Genomic DNA, 23,244 nt, shown 5'->3' on the forward strand with positions numbered 1-23,244 from the left:
ATATGAAATGTATAAATCATATGTTTAGATAAAAAATTTATTTGAAATTACTTCTAAAAATATGCTTCCTTTATTAACGAAAAAAAATAAAAAAAAAATTAATTTTTTAAGATATACCAATTTGAGATTCATCAAAAATTAAAAGATCATAATGAAAAACATAACTTTCTTTTTTGAATACAGTATAATAATACACTTCCTACAAGTGCACTTTATATTTAACTAATCCTTTTTTATTATATTTAATTTTATTATATCTAATAAGATTACGTTAAAAATGGTAAAAGAGCAAATAAAATCCATTATTATAAAATAATAAAAATTACTTATAGGAGGAAACAAAAAAGACTAAAGTTTTTAAAGTAAGCATTTGAATAATAAAACAATATAAAAGAAAAAAAAATTAAATAACCATAAAGAAAAAACTTTTAGTATATATAATTATTACATAAATATAAAAAAAAAACTTAAAAATGTCATCAAAAAAAAAAAAAAAAAAAATAATAATAATGTATTTATAGAATATGTATCTATTCTGTTGTGATATTTATTTTTCGTTATTACCATAATATTCTAATGTTTAATTTAAATTAACTTCACATTTTTTATTGAATTAGTAATAATTGTCATAATAAATTAAACGAGGATAAAATTGCATGTTTTGAATAAATAATTTTTAAAAAAAGAAAAATAAATAAAAAAATATATAAAAATAAAAAAAAAAATTTTTAAAGCCTTATATAATTGTATCTTAATATAAACTATTCTAAAAATATTTTAAGTAAAAAAAGAATATAACATTTTTTTTTTGCATATCTAAATAATTTTTTATATTATTCTCTTTTAATTTAAATAAAAAAATTAAATAGAAAAATGAAAAGGAATATTTTTTTTTGTAAGTATAAAAGATTAACTAAAAATTTATTAGTTTTTGATTATTTAAACATTATTTCTATTATGAAAAATATAATTAAAAATATATAATAAATAAGAGGTTATAGTATGTAATTAATAATTTTAGGATTTAGGATGTGGGATTTAGAATTTTAAATTTAAAATTTTTATGTTGTAGTTATAAACTTAGCTTTTAATAGACATTTCTGCGTTAAAATTTAAAAAAAAATTTTAAAACTAATTTTTTTCTCAAAAATCATATCGTTTTAAATTATTTGTTAATTTCTAATTTATATTTCCATATTTTTTGTTTTTAACATATATTATCCTTACTGAAAAAAAAGGGAAATATTTTAAAATTCATTAAAAAAAAATATTAGAAATAATTTCTCATATTTTTTTTTTTACATTTTTAAAGATACCAAAAATGGATCTTAATCTTAGTGATGCTATTAGTATTAATTCTAATGAGAGTCTAAATGAGGGAGATTCAACTGTAGGTTTCGCTCATAGGGCAATTAAAGATGCAACTGTTTCAATACCAGAAAATCCATTATATGCTGATTTGAATTTACGTGATGCCATTCAAAATCCATCTGAAGATATCAATTTGGATTCAGCTACATCAATAAATCTTCTTCATAAAAAGTCGTTAAGTATTTTTCAGTTAGTTATCATTATTATTTTTTTCCTTCGTTTTAAGGTAAAATAAAGTTTATAATTATAAATTTTATATATATAATAAAAACAAAATTTTAAATCATTTGTAATAATTTATAGAGAGCTTTCTCTCCTAAATTGGAAGCTAAGCATAAAGAGAGAGTTAAGCTGCAGAATAAAAGGGATAATAGGGATAAAAAGATGAAAGGTGATTGGGAAAAGATGGAGAAAAAATGGAATGAAAGGAAACAAAAAGAAAATAGAGAAAAAGAAAGAGAAAATGATTCTGAAGATAAATCCTTGAAAATTTTGAATTCTTCGTGCGCAAGTGGAAAAAAAATTGAGTCCTTGAATGAAAAACAATACGATATTTATTTGAATGAACCATGTACAAGACAAGCATGTAATAAAACTGTTAAAAAAAAGGAAAAAAATAATATGGCTTTGGATAATAAAGGAGAAAAATCGAAAGGAAAATCCTCCAATAAACTAGATTCAGAACTTGAACTTGAAAAAAAGAGAAGAGAAGAGCTCTTTCGTCAAGTGGTTGAATTAGATGAGAAATGGAAAAAATATGAAGAGCATTGTATAATGATGAATGAATGGGAAAAAGAAGAAAGAAAAAAATTAGAAGAAAAAAGAAGAGAAAGAAGGGAAAAACACGAAAAAGAATTACTAATAGAATATGAAGAGCGGAAAAGGAGCATGATAGAAAAAAATAAAGAGTGGGAAAAGATAATACAAAAAGAAAAGAAAGAGTGGAAAAAGAGAATACTAAAAGAAAAAGAAAAAATGAAAGAGTGTGAAAAGAAAATGCTAAAAGAAAAAAAAGAAATGGAAATGTGGGAAAAGGGAGTTCTAACAGAAAAGGAAGTATGGGAAAAGAGAACGCTAAAAGAAAAGCAAGAGTGTGATAAGAGTATGCTGAAACAATTGGAAGAGTGGGAAAAGCGAATTCTAAAAAAAGGCGAAGATTGGGAAAAGAGAATGTTAATAGAAAAAGAAAAGTTGGAAAAGAAAATGCTAAAAAATAAGGAAGAGGGAGAAAAGAAAATGCTAAAAGAAAAGGAAGAGTGGGAAAAGATAATGCTAAAAGAAAAGGAAGAGTGGGAAAAGATAATGCTAAAAGAAAAGGAAAAGTTGGAAAAGAGCATAATGGAAAAAAATGAAAAGTGGAAAACAGAAGAAAATATGAAAGTTAATGAAGAAGAAAGTGAGTTGAATTTAAAAAGAAAAAAAGAACTTGATAAGATAAAAGCAAAAGAAGGTAAAAAAATAAAAAAAATATAAATATATATATAAATATTAATAGGAAAAAGCATTTATATAAGTTAATTATGAATTTTTATTTTTTTGAAAATGTAGTATCTTATTTACTTTTAAATGTTTACAGAAGAAGCTTGTTAAACTAAAGTTTATATATTTTAACATTTTTAATTTATTTAGCTTTTTATTATCTACTTGTTTTATTTAATATTAAATAAATATTGTAGATAGCATCTTTTAATAATTATATATTTCTGCTTTTATTAAAGATGAGGAATAACCCAAAATGAAATATCCTTAGTTTTCTTTCTAAAATTTGTTATGTATTTTAAATATATGTGTTTTATGTATTATAAATTAATCATATGTATAAATAAAATGAAAAATTACTTGTAGATAATTTTCAAAATATTGCTTTTTGTTAACCTAATAAAAAGATGTCTCTATTATAATTTAAATGAAACTTTATTTCATTCTTGTCAATTTTATATGAGAAAGATAATTTATTATCCATTTGCATATTCTATAATTTACGTATCTGTTAAATATATAAAAAATATAATATTTTATTATATAAATACGATAAAATCTATTCAATTAACCGAAAAAAAAAAAGAAAGAAAATAATATAGTTTTTCAAAAAAGAGGATATATAATATATATATATTACATACATTTCAACTTTATATTTTAAAAGAATCATTAAAATAAGATACAAAAAAATTTTAAACATAAAATGTTATATAATATTTTTCTTATTGTAATTTTTATGTTTATATTCCATTTATATTTATAAAAATTATTACATTTGTTTTTAATAATATCATTTAATAGTATAATTTTTATTTTTATTTTTCATCAATGTATAGTGTAGCTTTGTTAATACTTTTATGCCAATATATCAATCTTAACAGTAAAATTGTAATAATTGAGTAAATGAAATATGTATAAAATTACCATTAATTACATCATTAAAATAATTTAAATAATATAACTTATGTAACTATATATATTTTAATATTTTATTTACAGCTTATAATCCAATGTTCAATTTATTTTTTATGTTATCTTAATTTTTTGAAGTTGAAAATTTAATTTTATCATAGTTAACTTTTTGCTTTTAATTTTAATAGATTTTTCCAATTTAAATAAGTAATAATTTCATACAAAATAGAATAATTCATTAATTATAATAAGAACCTTAAGCAACATCTACTATTTATCTAAATTTTTTTCTTTAATTAATTAAACCTAACAAATACAGTCCATAAGGTGGTTAATTAAATGAATTATCAACATTATCAGATAAATGTTGTGACGTGAATCTACAAAAATGTGAAATTTGGGAACTTATAAAATTTTTTTTTTTAGAAGAAAATCTAGATAAAAATATAAAAAGAATATATATACATAGTTGTGAACTGAAAAGAATTATATTTTTTACAGAGAACTTCATTTACAACATGTACATATTTATATCTTCTTAATACCTTGTATATACAAAAAAAAAAAATTAAAAATACAGAAATTAAATTTTTTTATTAAAGATGATTAATTTATTAATTCTTCTTTCAAATAAATTAATAGTATATTGAATAATCAAATTAATAAAAAACTTGTAGAATAATAACTACTAATTTTATTCGTTATAAAATAACCTTATATAAATTATATATTAATTTCCTATCCCTTGACCTTTCTAGAGCATTGAACAGATATATTGATAAAGAGCTTTTGTAGCTTCCTCTACTAATTTAGTGAATTTAAGCATAATTTTTCAATGCTATGAACTACTAAACTGTTTTATATATAGTCTACTTCATTGAACATTTCTTGTTTTTAGAAGATATTTATTTACTTTAATAAAAATCTCTACTTTTATTAAAAATTTAATTCCTAATTGAACATTAACTCTTAATTCATATGTGTATTTTATAATGTTATGAATAATGTTTAGGAACTCATATCCGCTGCTTTCAAGTTAGCAAACATAGGCAATTAATGAGACACATTAAATTATATAAATATTACAAACATAAAAATTTTATTATTATATATTGGTGGTTTATTAACTGGGTGTTCGTTACTTTGATAGAGTACTGAACAAACAAATTAATAAAGAGCATGTAGAGTTTTCTCTACGGTTTTGATGTATTTGTATATAATTTAAAAAGCTTTGAACGAGTGATTCTTAATTATGTGATCTACTTCGTTCAGCATTCTTTGATTTCAATAGGCTTTTATTTACTTTAATAAAAATCTTTATTTTTATTAAAAATTTAAATCCTAATTGAATATTGACTATTAATTAAATGTAAATTAATAGTTTATTTGTTACGAATTATATTCAGCAATTTAAACATATTGTTGTTGAATTAGCAAACATAAACAATTATTAACAATACAAATTAATTATATAAATATTAATTACGTGAAAATTTTATTGTTATATGTGTAAAATTTTCTCTTAAAAATTCATTAAAATCATACTTTGTTTTCCAAAAAAAAAAAAAAATCTTTTTTTTTTTTTTATTTTTATTTATTGGCAACAAATATTTTTTCAATTGATTTTTTTTTTATCAATTTTTTTTTTCTATCCTTCTTTATTTTTTTTTTTATAAAAATTCAAACAAAAAAATTTATCACTTTTTTTTTTTTTTTTTTGTGCGTTCATTATGAACGATGTATTCTTCATATAAATTGTTTTTTTATTTTCCAAAAAGATTAATAAAGCCCTTTATTAACCATTTATAGAATGATAGAATTCATTTTAGAGCAATGTAGTTACATGCAGGATAATTAAAAAGCATATAAAGAGATATATGTATGAGAACACATATAATAACTTTTGCATGTAGAGAAATAAAATACAAGATAATTTGTGGTTAAAAGAATATTTTCTCAAATTTAGCAGAATTATGTATAAAATAAATGGTATTGTTAGCATATTCAAAAAAAATATTACGTATGCGTTTTTATTTTTAAAAAAAAAAAAAATTTTTCTTTTTTCTTTTTTTTGGGAGATGTATAAATATAATAATTTTTTTTTTGGTTCTATATGAAAAATTACAAAAAAGTCTTAAAAAGCGCAAATTTTATAACAAATATGTAAAGATTATAATGAATTGATGCATGTATAAAATGTATATAAATATCTATATAAGTTTATTTAATAATAAAAAGAATAAGTAGAAATCATTATGCATACCCTCTATTGACTATTTAAAGCACTATGAAAGTATTTAAAAAGAGTATTAATAGATAATAATAAAATTGAATATAAAATTAAAAAAAAAATAAAAAAATAAAAATATATTTCATTTATTTATTTTATTTTGTGCGCATTTCATATTATAAAAAAAAAAATTTTATTTTTTTTTGGATTTTACTACTCAGACAACCTATGAAATTTTAATAAAAAATAAATGGCAATAATTTTATTTTTTATTTTTTTTTAATAGAAAAAAAAAAATTTCATCTTAAAAACAAGAATAATAATTTTTTTTTTTTTGGTGATGCGATGGATATTACTCTTTTTTTCATGAAAGATTAAATAACATAACTTTAGATATTACATTTGTATTGTATAGAATGGCTAAAACAATTAATAATAGAGTTAAAATTTAATATTAGTTAATAAAATTAAATGATTTATGTAATGATTTGTTTTATTCTAAATAAAATAATTATAGTTATATCTAGACTCCATATATTTAATTTATTTGTTCAACATTAGAAAATTTATTATACGAGAAATTAATAAATCAATATTCTAACGAAATTATTGAATTAATAAATTAATGAATCAAATAACTAAACATATAACAATGTTTAAGTTTATTTCTTAACAACCATTCAAAAAGTTCAATAATTCTGTTTATCACTTTTACATTTTTTTCTAATGTTTTACGTAATTTTCCAGTTTCTTCACAACTATTTTTCTCTCCTATACTCTATTTATAAATATTGCTTCTTTATTCATTATCACCATATTTTTATTAATAAATTAGTGTTGTAAAATTTCCTTATTATTTTTTTCTAACCACCTTTTATGAATATCTTCACAGTGTTTTTTCCATATAATTTTTTGCATTTCTAACATGGGATTTTTAATTCCTTCCTCATACTTTTTTTCTATCATATCTTCATATACGTCTTTTATGTATGTTTTTTCCTTGTTATTCATTTCCAACATTAACTCTATAAACCATTTTTTCTTTTTCCATTTTTCTATTTCCACTTTTTCAATATCTAATATAGCATTCCTACTTCTTTTTTTTTTTATTTCCAATATGATTACATCTTCATCTAAATTTTCTTGTATTTTCAATTCTTCCATCATTGTTTTAAAAAAATATTCTTTTTCTTTTTGCCATTCGTCTTTCATAAATCCTTCTAATAGTGTCATATGTATTTCTATCAAAACTTTTTGTATCAATTTTTCTTTTTTTTTATATTTCTTTATTTCTTCATCTCTTTCTTGTTTCAATTCCTCTATATTTTCATGAATTTCCTTCGCTTCTTTCGCATCATTTTTAGTTATTCTTTCCTTAAGTTCTTCTTCTTTTTCGTATTCTTCCAATAAATTGTTATACCATTCATCCTCGCTATGTAGTATAAACCACATTCTTTGTTTTCTTAGCCATCGTTTCCATATTCTTTTTTGTTTCTCTAGCATAGGATTTTTTCCGGCTTCTATATCAGATATTTCTGATTCTTTTGTTAATTCATCAAATTTTTCGTGTTCTTTTTCCCATTCTTTTTTCAAATTTATAAACCATTCTTCTTTTTTCCATTTCTCTGACATTCTTTTGTTTCTTTCTACACATTTTTTCCATAGATGTTTTTGTTTCTCTATCATCAATGTACTAATGTCTTCTTCCCCTTCTCTCAACCTTGCTAATTTATTTTCTATTTTTTTTGGATATTTTTCTTTATCTTCTTCTATAAATTCTTCTAAACAGATTTCTAAAAATTTTCCTCTACTCAATAACCACTCCTCTTTTCTATATTCCTCCAATATTACCATATATATTTCTATTAATGTCTTCCATTTTAATTTTTTTTTGATTATTATAGAGTTATTCTTTTCATATGATTCCTGTAAACTATTCCTTTCATATTTTATCATTTTTTCTTCTCCCTTTTTGTTAAACTCTGTTAGCGGTTCACAACTTTCTATGGTTTTTTCATTTTCTATTTTTTTTTCTATACTATTTTTATCAATTCTACTTTTATATTCTTTCTCTTCATTTTCATATTCATTCACTAACTTTGTAAACCATTCTTCATTGTTATCATCATCTTTCCACTTTCTACAAATATTTTCACAGTGTTTTTTCCGCATATTGCTTTTTCTTTCTAAGATAACATCTATTACTCTTCCTTGATTCTTTTTTGCTAAAATTTCTTCATTTATCTCCATCATATATTTTTCTTCATTTTTTTTCCATTCTAACATTAACTCAATAAACCATTTTTCTTTTTTCCATTTTTCTATTTCCTCTTTTTCTTTCTCTGATATAATATTCCAACTTCTTTCTCCTTCTATATTATCTAATATGTTTGTTTCTTCGTCCAAATTTTTATAATTTTTTATCACTTCAATGTTTGTTTTAAAAAATTCTTCTTCTTTTTCCCACTCTTCTTTCATACATTCCTCTAATACCATCATATGAATATCTAACAAAATTCTCCTTTCCAAATTTTTCTTCATTTCATTTTTATCTATTCCATTATTTCTTTCTTTCTCTATTTTTTCTTCCTTTGAATTTTCATGTATTTCTTCTTTTTCATATTCTTCTAGCAATTGTACAAACCATTTCTGATTTTTGTATTCGTATGAATGCTCTATTTGCCATTTTATCCATTTCTTCCATATTTTTTTTTTTTTACCTAGAATAAAATTATTTAATCCCAATTCTGTCATTTTTTTAATTTCATGTTCTTCTAAATATTCTAAGTGTTTTTTTTGTTCTTGTTCCCATTCTTTCTTCAAATTAATAAACCACTCTTCATTTTTATATTTATCTAATATACTACTATATTTATCTGTTGCATCGGTATTATTTTCTTCTTTTATTTTCATTACAGAATTATTTCCCATTTCTTTTAAATTAGAATTTTCTCCATCTTTTTCGATCTCTTCTAAACAAATATCAAAAAATTCGTTTTTATTCAATTTCCATTCTTCTTTTTTATACTCTAGTAATGCAGTCATATGTATATCTACCCATGAATTCCAATTACATACATTATTCTTGATTGTCGTTTTATTTCCCAAATTTTTCATTTCAATTTCACATGTAGATTTTTCCTTTTGCGAATTTATTTCATTTTCTTTTTCCTCATTTAATGTGCCATTTCTAATATGCCATACCATATGAACAGGATCTTTTTCTAATATATTTTTATTTAATTCATCTTCATTTTCACTACTGGGTTCATTTCCATTCAATTCCGCTTTTTTAATTTCACTATTAGGATTATCTTCATTTAATTTTTGTTCACTTATAAATTTATTCTCAAACTTATTGGACTCTTCTTCTTTATCATCACAAATGCGTTTATTTTCTTTTTCATTGTATATTCCTTTACGTTCTTTGGATTTTCCCATTTGTTCATATTTCAAATTTCCTTCTCTTTCAAAACTAACCTCACATGGTGGTGTTTGTTTTTCATGTTGTAACATAGAGTGATTTCCACTATTCATTGGTCCATCCTCTATATTATTTGTAGATAATGGTATTGGTTTCTTTGAAATTTTCTTTATCTTTTTTCTTATTTTTTTTTTCCTTGACTTTCGATTACGAATCCAAGATCCAATAGGAGTGCACTATAATTAGAATTAAAAATAAGAAAATTATGAAAATTTTACTAATATAGTTATTAGTATTATATATATATATGTTTTTGAATTTTTAATTATTAATTTCATCTTACTCTATAGAGAATAACTAAAAGGAATATAATTCCTAAAATGAGTATACCTATTGGAGCTATTGTTAATATATTTACTTCAGGATTAATTGTAGGTGTAGGTTCAATATTCTCATCGAATGGAGTTTGTGGGGTAGTACTATTTGTAACATTCATATTCGAAGGACAATTGCTCAAACAATTTGATAATGAAACATTTTGAGCTCCGATTAAAGGTAATTTATTATGTTGAGCAATGGAAGTAAGTGCATTTTGTGAACTTTGTGTTGGGGAATAGTTTGCTTCAGATAATTGTATATCATTATTTGTTGTAGCAGATTCAGTTGTATTACTAGGAGATACATTGATATATAAAGGCGCTAAAGATTTTAATGAGGATGGAGACACAGTATCATTTTTGGGAAGTGCAGCTTTAATTAGAGGAGTAAGTGCCTCCACAGGAGGTTTAGAATTAGGTGCCTCAGTTAATGATTCATTTAAAAAAGGTGCAGTAACATTAGAATTAATTTCAGTAACAGTTATAGGTTGTGCACTGCTAGGAGTGGGAGATTTGAGGATATCTATAGCAGGAGATGCATGGTTATTTGTAGAATGTGTACCATTAAATACAGAAGTATCACCGTTAGTTGTAGAATTAGCAGACCCAGCAATAGGGGATGCAGAAATTTCTGAGGAAGATGAATTGGTATTTTCAGAAAACATGGGTATAACAGATGGTACATTCTCAGGAGAAGATACGGTTTCAGGAGAAGGTGGAGTATGGTTTTCAGAAGATCTAATGATAGTATTAGAATATGTATCGGTATCATTTGTAGGAGAAGGTAAAATTGAAGGATCAGTTTTAAAGTCATATCCATTCGAATTATTTGATGTTAAAGAAATGGGCTGTGGTGGATGTTCTGGAGAAGCAGTAGTTGCAGCTTTTGCAGCCATTGAATCTTTATCTGCATCATTCGGTGATGCTATAGCATTTATGGGACTCTTTATAGAATCACTATAACCTCCCTTAATAGCTTTTGCATCATCATCTAATGAATCTACAACAAAACTAGCATGCTGTGTATCAGAAATTTCCATTGTAGGTTGTGCAATATTTTGTAGTGAATTTGTAGGATCTAAAGTTTCATCAGGTTCATCATGGTCTTCTAAAGGAATCCAAGATAAACTATATGGATCATCTGAATTTTGTCGCTCTTTAATTTGATAAATTAGTGATGTCATATTACAATGATTTCCTGTATCTCTTAATATACTATTTTGCAAGTTATTACTATAAGTGTTCCAAATATTAGTTGAATCTTCTCTAAAAGTTTCTTCGGAATAAAACTCATAGTACACCATATTTACAAATTGTTTTCCTCTCTTATGTATATACATACTCCACTTTCCACAATTAAGTTGATTTTTATTAGCTTCATATTTTTTATAATAGTAATTAGATATATCATTAGTAATACTGGTAAACTTAGTACGTCTATCATAAATAATTTTAGTTTTATTCGATTCATATTGATCCTCATTGAGTTCGTTATATGTTAATGGAATTAAATCTGGTAAATCACTACCTTTATAAGGACTGGTGCAATCATCATTTTTTTTCAAAACAGCACAATAATCAAAATTTTTCAAAGTACATGTTGAATCTGTTTTATCCTGTATTTTTGTCTCGAAAGATCTTTGTTTTTCATTCCAACAATCAACAAGACTTGAGATATTACGATCTGTTTCTTCATTTAATACTAAATTAACAAAGTCCATTCCTCTCCAATTTATATATGTGGATGTCTTTTGACATTTTTCTGTAGCATTACTAATTTCTTCGTCATCAAGATAAAAATTAAGTTCATTATTAGTATCTTCCACAAATGTTTTAATTTCTGTATTGAGTTTACTTTTTTCACTAGAGTTATCTCCATTTTCTTTTGTTTCACCATTTTGTTCACCTAATATACAGGAAGTTTCTTCTGCTTGTGATAAATATCTTGCTTTCTTTAAGATTGATTTTTTTCTCATGATTATAATATCATCATAAAAGGTTTTTTCAAAATATTTTACAGTAGTATTCAAAAATTGATTAATTAAAGAAAAGAAATTTTTATGTGAATTATAGATAAATGCATAAATTTCAAGAAAACCAAAAAGTAATGTATATGTATGTATCTTATACTTTAAATTTATCAAACGTTAAAAAAATATTCGTTAATCCAATTAAGGAAGAAAAATAATTTAATTTGACCAAAAAATTGAATATAGATATTTTTGTTATTTTTGAGCATCATTATACACTTGAATTACATTGAGAAATTGTTATAATTTCTACATAGAAATGACAATACTTGTACTTATGTGATAACTATATTATATATTTGTTTATATTTTAAATTGGCATTATATATAGTATATGATATTACTATAGAGTAACGTGAATTTTTTCTTTACTTTTTGTGTTGAATATTAAATTTTTAATTTCATGTAACAATAATGTTATTAGTTTTCAAATAACAAGAAAAAATATAATTAATAAAACAAAAGTTTAATATATAAAATTAAAATTTAGAAAAAAAAAAAATAAAATAATTGATATGGTAAAACATCATTTTATGTTATGAAATTATAATTAAAAAAAAAATTAATATAAAAAAAAGAAATTATTTTATGTGTTTTTTCTGTGTTTTCTTAGATTTTTTATATAATCATATGATTATGAAGGTAATTTTGAAATAATGATATGATTATTAAATTTTTGTATTTTGAATAAAGAATTTAATTATTATATAATATTTTTACAGCATTTTTTTTTTGAATAGTAACTTTATATAATTGAAGAAGTAAAATATAGCTTATATACAAATAATATAATGTACTTAATAACTTATAATTCTTATTATAAAGGATCTAAATAATATTTTTATAAAATATAAAATATGTAAAAAAAAAAAAACATATATATATATACACGTAAATTCTATAAGTAGTAGTTATAATATAATATTTTAATTATTCATATATATTTTCATAAAAAAAATATTTTAAGTTTAATAGAAAAATGACTTACAATTATAAAAATCTATATTGTTTGTTGTTAAATTATTAAACTTTAAACGCAGATTAAAGTTATTCCAATTTTTTTTTATTTTAATATTTAAATGTTTGTTAACAAATTAGTGCATTATAATTTAGTTATATTTTTGAAGAAATATATATATATTTAAAAAAAAAAAAAAAATGCTAAAATTAAAGTTAATAAGTAATGCACTTATTTTTTCATTATAACTATATTAATCTTTTTGTTTTTTTATTAAGCAATTGTTATTTGGTAATATATATATATATGTACTTGACATTCTTTGAGATATTATTTATTATTTTAGAATTTTTTACTATGAATACAAGAAAATTTAAATTCTTTTCTGATTATTTTTTTTAAAATATTTCTTATAATTTTTTAGAAAATAATAATAACAATAGTTTATTAACAAAAATTTCTTAGAAACAAGATATCATTACACTGAAAAAAAAAATGAATGAAAAGTGTGAGATGAATTTATGAAACTTGATTTTTCTGGATAAAAAACAATAAAAAAAAAAAAAAAATAAAATTTATGATTTTGTTCAATTTTTTTTTTTTTTTTTTTATATTTATATTTATATTTTTACAATATAAATTACAATGAATGATTTACTGAGAAAGTCTGTGAGCAAAGTAAATGTGTTTTATTTTTTTTTAGCATTTTATATGATTTTTATGGGAGTTGATTATTTTTTTCGCAAGAATATTATAGGTGAAACCTATTTTTTTATGAATATTTATGATTATATTTATGGTATTTCATTATTAAAAATTTAATAATAGTATACCATTTTTTATAATTTTTTTTATTTTTATTTATTTATATTATTAAGTTTACATTATTATTAAGAATGAATAAGTATATTAAAAAAAAAAAGAGAAGATAACAGATAAATTAATTATTTGAATATTATGGCATGGTATAAATTTAATAAAAATTTTATTGTTGAATTTTAGAAAATTTATTTGGAATATGCAAGTTGTGAGGAAAAGGGTGAAGATTATGTTTATTGAGTAAAAATTTATTAAGTTTTAAGTTATTAGAAGTTTGTTGGTTTAAATTTTTTGTAACTTTATTTGTTGACTATGGATTAATTAAATTCTGGTTATCGTTATATATTTAGTACTTATTTTTTATGATTATTTATCTTAAAGAAAACAATTTTCTTTTTATTTATTATACATTTGTGCATGTTTTATTAACTGAGCGTTTGGTAACTTTATTAGAGTACTGAACAAACGAATTAATAAAGAGCATATAGAGTTGCCTCTACGGTTTTTATGTATTTGTATATATTTTATATGCTTTGAATGAGTGATCATTATTTACGTAATATACTTCATTCATCATTCTTTAATTTCAATAGGCATTTATTTACTTTAATCAAAATCTTTATTCTTATTAAAAATTTAAATCCTTATTGAACATTAATTATTAATTAATTGTAAATTACTAGTTTATTTATTATGAGTTACATTCAGTAATTAATATATATTGCTGTTGAATTAACAAACATAAACAATTATTTACAAATATCAAAAATTATACAAATATTAATTACATGAAAATTTCATTGTTATATGTATAAAACTTTCTCTTACAAAATTCATTAAAATCATAATTCATTCCCAAAAAAAAAAATATTTTTTTTTCTTTTTTTTTTTTTTTTTTATTTATTTATTGGTAACAAATATTTTTCTAATTGATTTTTTAATCAATTTTTTTTCCTGACGATCTTTGTATTTTTTTTTTTTATCAAAATTTTCTCTGACAATCTTTGTACTTTTTTTTTAGAAAAAAGTACAAACGAAAAAAAATCATCAATTTTTTTTTTGTGTGTGTATGTATGACGAACTTCGTATTCTTCATTTAACTAGTCTTTTTATTTTCCAAAAAGGTTAATAAAGTCTTTTATTAACCATACTCCACGACCATGGGAAGGTAATTGTTATTACTTAAAGTTTGTTATTTTTGGCTTGTCTTATTACATCAAGTCCTTTTTGTACTACATTTTCAATTTGCTTGTCCTGATTATCGTTGATATCACCGTTATGATACTACTCCTTTTATGAATCACTGGATAATCCTTAGACTTTAAATCATGCGTCAGATTTAATTTCCTTTTATTCTTATTTGTAACTTGTATTAAATTGTGCAGTTGCATTTCATATATTTCCCTGGTTTTATTACTCAACAATTTTATTTTTGACATTGGAATTTGTACTTCATTACCTCTATAATATATAGGTAATGTTTTCAGAATTGTGCTTTCAATTTTAGTTACTCTATGAGGAAATTACCAATATGGTTTATATTGTATATTTCTACTGTAGTGTTTCATTTGATTCCTTTCGTATTCCGATAATTCGTAAGAGATAATATCTTAAACCTTAATATTTTTATTCTCAATTATAGGTTTTCTTTTGATTTCATTAACATCTTCATGTATGTTTTTCCATCGATCGTTTATGTATATAATCCTAATTTCTGAAGTTGTTTCTGGTACTAATTTTGCAAACCCTGCAAAAATACCTTCTTTTCCAAACATAACAGAATAGGGTGTCCTTCCAAAGCTCCATGAGGTGTATTATTATATATTAGTACTGCATTTTGTACTATTTCTTCAAAGGGTAGATCTTTTTCTTCATATAAAGTCTTAATGATATAATCTAAGTTTTTATGAGAGCTTTCATATATACCGTTTCCTTGTGGATAATATGGGCTGGTATGATACAATTTAACCTGTAATTCTTTTGTATCATAGTCATGAAATTCTTGACTAGTATAAATTGAATCGCGATCTGTTAAAATGCTTACAGGGCATCCAAATATTGGTATTCATGTTTTCTTAATAATATTAATTGCATCCATAGAATTAGGTGTTTTATTAGTTATGTTCGTTACCATTGAACGTGAATGATTATCTATTGCTACTTGTATAAAGTATTTTGTACCTTTCCATGTTTTAGGTCCTATAATATCTAATGAAACCATAACAAATACATTCGGTTTTGATAAAGCTTGGTTATTATTAGGTTTAAATTTCCTATTACGCATTACTTGACAAACTAAACAATTTGTAACGTATTCTTCAATATCCTTACTAATATTGGGCCACTGGTTAATAAAAGGCTTCATTAACCTTTTTGGAAAATAAAAGGACTAGTTAAATGAAGAATACGAAGTTGGTCATGCACACACACACACACATAAAAAAAAAAATTGATGGAATTTTTTTTTTGAGATATTTTTCTTTTGAAAAATGAAGATACGTAAAAAAAAAAAAAAAAAAAAAAAAGATATTTATTTTTTTTTATGAAATGAATGAAATGATTGTATTGGATAATAAAGAGAGAAAAATTTGTAAAATTAAAATCGAGCGTAAGATTTAGCTGCAATAAAAATAAGAACTTAAGAAGATAATAATGTTTACATAAAAGAGTTTAATTTGCATAATATTTATATTTTTAATTTGTGAGAGAAAATTTTATACATATGACAATAAAATTTTCACGTAAGTAATATTCATATAATTTATTTACATTTTTACTAATTGTTTATATTTGTTAATTCAACAACAATATATTTAAATTGCTGAACATAACTCATAATAAAGAAACACGTAATTTACATTTAATTAATAGTCAATATTCAATAAGGATTTAAATTTTTAATAAAAATAAGGATTTTTATTAAAGTAAATAAATGCCTGTTGAAATTAAAGAATGCTAAATGAAGTAGATTACATAATTAAGGATCACTCGTTCAAAGCATTTATAAATATATATAAATAAATCAAAACCGTAGAGGTAACTCTACATGTTCTTTATTAATTTGTTTCTTAAGTACGTTAGTAAAGTCACCGAACACCCAGTTAATAAAACAATACTCTAGTAAAGTCAACAAACATCCAGTTAATAAATCAAGCACTCACATAACTAACTACGTGTTTTCCGTATAAATAATTATTTTTATGCTCAGCAAGGTTAATAATTTCTTTTATTAACAGAATATCTAATAAATCGCGTACTTTCTTTAATTTATTTTAATTATTTGTTTGGAATTTACACAGTCCTATACAATTTTCATTGTTTTGTAACTTATTAACAGTTGATTGACTTTTTCTAATTTTATAAATATTTTACTCTTCCCTTATTGCTTTTCATAATTCCTCATTTTTACCTATACTGTTAATTCTATTTCTTTTTGCTACAAGTTCTTCATTTTTTTCTTTTCTAGACTATTTTTTTACTTTAGTAAAAATCATTATATTTTTATTAAAAACATAAACCTTCCTTAATTATTAGTTTTCATGTAGAAAACATTTAATTACTATTTCTAACGATTAGTGTTTAAAAAATCAAGTCAATTCTTTAAAATAATAAAAATACATACTTAAATTATTACTGAAAACAATGAAAATTTAATTTTCAAAAATAGAAAATTTTCTTTTACTAAAATATTAAAAAAAAAATTTGAGAATTTTTTCTATGAAATTCACACTTATTCATATTCAAAAAAATAATTAATAATTTATATTAAGAAAAAAATATATATAAAAAACATCAACTATTTTTTATTTTTCATTTATTTTTTTTAATTAGCTTCTGCATATGGATAAATGTATATTTTCCACATTGTAATTTATCATCAAAAAAATTAATAAGTCCTTTTATTAACCATATATATATTATCTATTGCCATAAATGTTATTTTTACACTAGTATGATTATTTCATATACATTATTATAATAAAAATGAAATATATATTATTTATTTTTATTGAAGTAACTATGATAATACGTGTATATAAATGATTATTTATGTATTATTTAGCCTTTGTGAATTGGTATATAATTGACTGCATTATCTAACTATTAATTTATTAATGTTACAATTGCCAAACAATAGTTATAATTTTTTTTACTTTATGAACATTACCTTACTTTTAATAATTACAATAAATTTTTCATTTAATGGACTATTATTTGGATAATTTTAATTTATAGATATACAATACATATATTATTTGAAATATTTTAATACCATGAAGCAATATGTATAAATGTAAGATAATATTATATTTCACATATTGTTGGAAAAATGGCATTTATGTATTATATTAAAAAAATATAAATCATAAAAACTCACTTTTATTAAAAATACGACTATTTTTTAAAGTAAAATGAGTGTTAATATATTAGGAATGTAATATTTATTCATATACATTTTTATTTATGTTATATCAAATATTCTTACAAATTAAATTAAAAAGATAAAAGTTCTTAATAAAATTCTTTATTAATGATTACAAAGATGTCTTATAGCACTTAAATATTTTAGAAGAATATAAAATGTGAAAGAGACAATTTCTGAACTCTTTTTTATTATATAAATTATTTGTTAATTGTTCATTCAGTGATCATTCTAGTATGGAAAAAACAAATTAATAAAAATCATGTAGGAAAAGTTTTATTCATTTTATCTTTATTATATTATTAACATTTATTAATTATATCAAATATTAAATGCATGAATTAATTACTATTGTTGTTAGTTTACACTTTATCTCATGTATGTCTCATTTGATATTATATACTTAATTTTTTATAAAAAAATAAAATAATAAAATATATAAATATTTTTTTCATATCTTGTTCCTTTTTAGAGCAAGGATATTTTTTTTTAGATGCATTTACTTTTAGAGCAACTGTTTTTATTAAACATATTTAATTTTAGTGATAGTATTTTTTTTTTAAGATACTTACTTTCTTCATGCTATCATGTATGCCTATTTTCCTTGCAATATGATATATACAATTAAAAATGTTTTTTCTATATTTATCTAAATATTATACAAAATAGGTCGATAATATTATTTATAGTCTAATAATTGAGTTACTTAGATTTTATGAGAAAGATAAGGAAAAATAAAAGAATAGCAATAAAAATGTTTACAACTAAAATATAACAAAATAAAAAATGAAATAAATACATTCTCAATAATATTAAGTTATCGATTTTGTATAAAAAGGCTGAAAAAAAAGGCACATAACTTTTTTTTTTACATTTAAATATAAGGTAATGATAATGCACATGCAAAAGGATATGTTATAATTCTGTTTTATATTTATTTATTGATACTTTTAGTATCATAATGAATATATATTTTCTTGTATTTTCTAGGAAAAAATTCATTATATTTAATTAAAGATATATCTTTTTAGTTAATATAATAATTAAAATTTTTATTAAATTTAATGTTTGTACCTATGATTATTAGTTATAAAAAAAGAAATTTTATAAATATATATTTTTACAATATGTTTCATAATAAAAGGAATTTTCTTCACAGTTTTTAGAATAATTAAAAAAGTAAATTTGCCAAAAAATAAATAAACTTTTTCTCAAAACATATTTTTTAGTGCATACATATGATTAAAAAAATAGTTTTTTTTTATTTTAAATTGTAATTAATTTAGAGTGCTTTTTTATGTGATATATTATTATAATTTCTTCAAAATAGATATGTGTTCACTTCTTCTTTTTAATTTGTGCATTTTATATTTTTTTTTTATTTTTTGAGAAGTAATTGAAAAAGGAAATTTTTTTAAAAAATAATTATGTATATATATATTATATTAACATATATTAATAACAAAAATAAAAAGAAAACATAAAGATACAAAAAATATAAAAGAAAAATTAAAATAGTTACATTTAAAGAATAAACATGCACAATTAAAAATTAGCTTAATATATAATTAAAAATGACTACAAATATAGTATACTGTATGAAAAATACATGCATAGAAAAATTTTTAATTTATCGTTTTTTTTTTTTTTTTTTTTGATGGAGATATAATATATCTAATATATCTAAATTTATATCTACAAATAACAAATACCATATATAAAATAATTTAAAGTTTAACGTGATTCGCAGAAAAAAAAATAATAGATAAAAAAAAAAAAAAAATAATAAAAAATTCATTGGTATTAAATATATAACATTTATAATTTTAATTTATTTCAAATTAACATTATATAATTTTTTTATCTACTTTAAGGATGAATATAATTTTAATGAAAATATTTTTAAAATAGCTTTACATATTTTAAAATTTTTTTCTTTAACCTATAAATATACGATCTTATTTATATTATTTTTTGAAAAATTAATAGTATTAATCTTGCACATAGTAAATGTAATATTATGTATATTTCTGAAAAATTCGGAATTATATTTCATATAAAAAAATAATTTTTTATCTTAAAAACTTATAAAATTTACAAAGGTCACAATAATACCTAAAGCAATATTACATATCTCTAACTTATCATTAGTAAAGATAGAAGCAATATTGTAACTGGATTAATATCTCTCACTGTAATATTACTCTAAAATAGTATTAAAATGAAAACATTTACTTTATATTTAAAATTTTTTATATTTCTTCTTTTAATTTGGATATTCCATTGCTTTTATAACGTAAGAAAACATTCATATAAAAAAAAACACATATAAATATATTTTATTTCTAATAATTTATAAAATTTTACTCAATTTATTACTATAACAATTGAAAAAAAATTTTGAACAATTTTTATTTAATCCCATAGTATGATTCCAGTAAGTCTTTGGTTAATAAAGATAAATTACAAACAAAAATTGGGTTAAAACACGAAAGAACGTTAGCAGAGGTTGATATATCAGAAAAAAAATCATCTTATATTGATAAACATACAGAACATTATACATCTGGTGATATGGATATTAGACTTGATGAGATGGTTTATTTAATAGGCATGTATTTTAAATGTTATAACGCTAATATTAAAAAAGACCATGCAATAGATGCTTTTTTTAAGGAAGAAAATAAAATGATATATAAATGTAGAGATAAAATATTGAATGCTTATCGAAATATTATTTTATCCTTAATGGAATTAGAAGCTTTTAACGGACTCATTAGTATCGTATTAGGAATGAAAAAAGAAAAAAATTAATTGATAGAATTTCGGAAAATCTTCATTTATATTATAAAATATTTTTATGTCAATAAAAAGAACAAAAATAAAATAAAAAAAAAAACAATAAATAAAAAATTAAAAACTAAAAAATTGGATAAAAATTGACTTTGTTAACCTTTATTAAAATAAAAGTTAATATATGAAAAGAAAATACTTAATAAGTCATGCACAAGCGCTAGTTAAAAAAAATCAATATTTTGCTTTACATATTTTTATAGAATTATATTTTATTTTCTTTAAAGAAAAAAAAAAAAATTATTAAAAGAGAAAAAATTTTTTAGGAAGAAATATTTTTATGAGAATATATTGTATTTTTGAAAGTAAAATTTTCTCTGTTAGTGATATTAATGTAATTTATATTTTCTTTGCTCTTTTAAGAAAAGAGAACTTCAATAAATGATAATTATTTATTAATAGTTATAAATGAATATTTAGTACTTAAAAATTAATGTTTAATGAAAATTTCTGTTCTTAATAAAAACATAAGATTTTTATTAAAGTAAATAAATTCTCAATGAGATACTTAATTTTCAGTTTACAGGTTTATAATATCGAAATTATATTTAAATTAATTAAACTGGTAGAGAAAGTTCTACATTTCCTTGATTAATTTTTCTATTTATTACTTGATATATTAATTACTCGTTCAATGACTTTAGTAATATTAAAAAAACAAAATAATAAAGAACACATAGAGAAAATTTTACTCATTTTCTTTTTTTTTAATTAAACTATAATAAAAGTTATTCACTTTTAATAATTAATATAAAATAATAATTGAGTTATTTAATTATTATTGTTATTAATTTACACAATATGCCATGCATATCACGTTTTTACATTGTATTTTTAATCTCCCAAAAAAATATATTCTAGATCATCTCCATTAAAAAAAAAAAAATTTTCTTTTTATGATAATAAATTATTTTTAAAAAAAAATAATAAAAAAAAAATTATTGTCAAAAGAAAATAAATTATTTTTTTTTTCCAAGTTAGTGTTACAACAAAAAAAAAAAATAATAAAATATATCTATATTTTTTTTTCTTATATTTACTTTTAGAGAGAGTAATTTTTTAAGTGTACGCATTTATGTGTTCAACTTTTCGCAGCATACTAGCATGCTGATTTATTAACTGGGTGTTTGGTGACTTTGACAGAGTACTAAAAAAACAAATTAATAAAGAGCATGTATAGTTGTCTCTACGATTTTGACGTATTTATATATATTTTTAAATAATTTGAACGAGTGATTATTAAATATTTGATCTACTTCGTTCAGTATTCTTTATTTTCAATAGCCATTTATTTACTTCAATAAAAATCTTTGTTTTTATTAATAATTTATATCCTTATTGAATATTATTATTAATTAAATGTATATAGCTTATTTCTTTGTTATTATTTATGTCCAGCAATTTAAATATATTGCTGTGAATTAACAAAGCATAAACAATTAGTAAAAATACAAAATTAATTATATGAATATTATTTACATGAAAATTTTTAATTTCTAATTATAAAATTTTCTCTTACAAAAAAAATTAATATCAAAAAATTAATAAAAAAAATTATAAAATAATATATTTAAGTAAGTATCTTTTTTGTTTTTAATATCTCATTCTTAGTGGTAACAAACCTTTTTTTAATTGATGTTTTTAATCCATTTTTTTCTGGACATTCTTTTTTTTTCTTAAAAAAAAATATATATATATTTTTTTTTTATGTCCTCTTATTAATAAAAATAAAAACAAAAAAAAATTGATAATTTTTGTTTTTCTTTTTTTTTTATTTGCATATGAATAACCAACTACGTATTCTTCCTATAACTAGTCCCTTTTATTTCCAAAAAGGTTAATAAAGCCTTTTATTAACAAATACCTTATTACCTATTTATTATCTAAATAATTAAAAATTCTATAATATGTATGCATTTATCTTTTTGCTTGTATCTTAAGAGAATCTTATCCATTTGAAAAATAAATTGGATTTTATTTTTTTTTGTAGGAAGATTATCTAATTATCAGTTTTATGAAATAGTACATAGGACAGGTTAACAATGTCCTGCTTAATACTTCTTAACATTTTATTAGGATTTTGTTTTATTAATTCGCTATTTAAGTAATTATGTTAATTAAACTATCAAATTAATTAAGTTTTACAAAGTTCGCTATTAGATTTTTGGTCCACTGTTTTCTATAGATTATAAATTATTTATATATAATTATGTTAAATAAAGTAAAATGAACCATTTATTTCATATAAAATTTAAATTCCTTGAATATTCGTTGATAAAAGGCTTTATTAACCTTTATGTTAAAAAAAAGAACTAGCTATATGAAGAATACGTAGTTGGTCACGAACACGAAAAAAAAAAAAAAA

At 20.7% G+C, this 23,244-nt stretch overlaps 3 protein-coding genes across 3 annotated transcripts, besides 4 other annotated features; 2 read left to right on the plus strand and 1 right to left on the minus strand.

The window, feature by feature from the left end:
- Positions 1-1,321: 1,321 nt before the first annotated feature.
- On the plus strand, positions 1,322-2,844 carry PGAL8A_00178900 (fam-i protein; the record flags this gene model as incomplete). Its single annotated transcript, XM_028670114.1, has 2 exons — positions 1,322-1,597; positions 1,675-2,844. The coding sequence occupies 2 exons, from the start codon at positions 1,322-1,324 to the stop codon at positions 2,842-2,844; spliced, it is 1,446 nt and encodes a 481-aa protein (XP_028526898.1).
- Positions 2,845-4,881: 2,037 nt separating this feature from the next.
- Positions 4,882-5,568: a repeat region.
- Positions 5,569-6,826: 1,258 nt separating this feature from the next.
- PGAL8A_00179000 (surface-associated interspersed protein (SURFIN)) lies at positions 6,827-11,772 on the minus strand (the record flags this gene model as incomplete). The annotated part of the gene is made up of 2 exons (XM_028670115.1): positions 6,827-9,655; positions 9,763-11,772. 2 exons carry the CDS (start codon positions 11,770-11,772, stop codon positions 6,827-6,829), a joined length of 4,839 nt encoding a protein of 1,612 aa, XP_028526899.1.
- Positions 11,773-14,021: 2,249 nt separating this feature from the next.
- Positions 14,022-15,948: a repeat region.
- A 162-nt stretch (positions 15,949-16,110) lies between these two features.
- Positions 16,111-16,717: a repeat region.
- Positions 16,718-20,247: 3,530 nt separating this feature from the next.
- On the plus strand, positions 20,248-20,840 carry PGAL8A_00179100 (fam-g protein; the record flags this gene model as incomplete). Its single annotated transcript, XM_028670116.1, has 2 exons — positions 20,248-20,322; positions 20,454-20,840. The coding sequence occupies 2 exons, from the start codon at positions 20,248-20,250 to the stop codon at positions 20,838-20,840; spliced, it is 462 nt and encodes a 153-aa protein (XP_028526900.1).
- A 1,147-nt stretch (positions 20,841-21,987) lies between these two features.
- Positions 21,988-22,562: a repeat region.
- Between the last annotated feature and the right edge of the window lie 682 nt (positions 22,563-23,244).

This window comes from Plasmodium gallinaceum, assembly GCF_900005855.1.
Source record: "Plasmodium gallinaceum strain 8A genome assembly, contig: PGAL8A_v1_67, whole genome shotgun sequence".
Taxonomy (NCBI): domain Eukaryota; phylum Apicomplexa; class Aconoidasida; order Haemosporida; family Plasmodiidae; genus Plasmodium; species Plasmodium gallinaceum.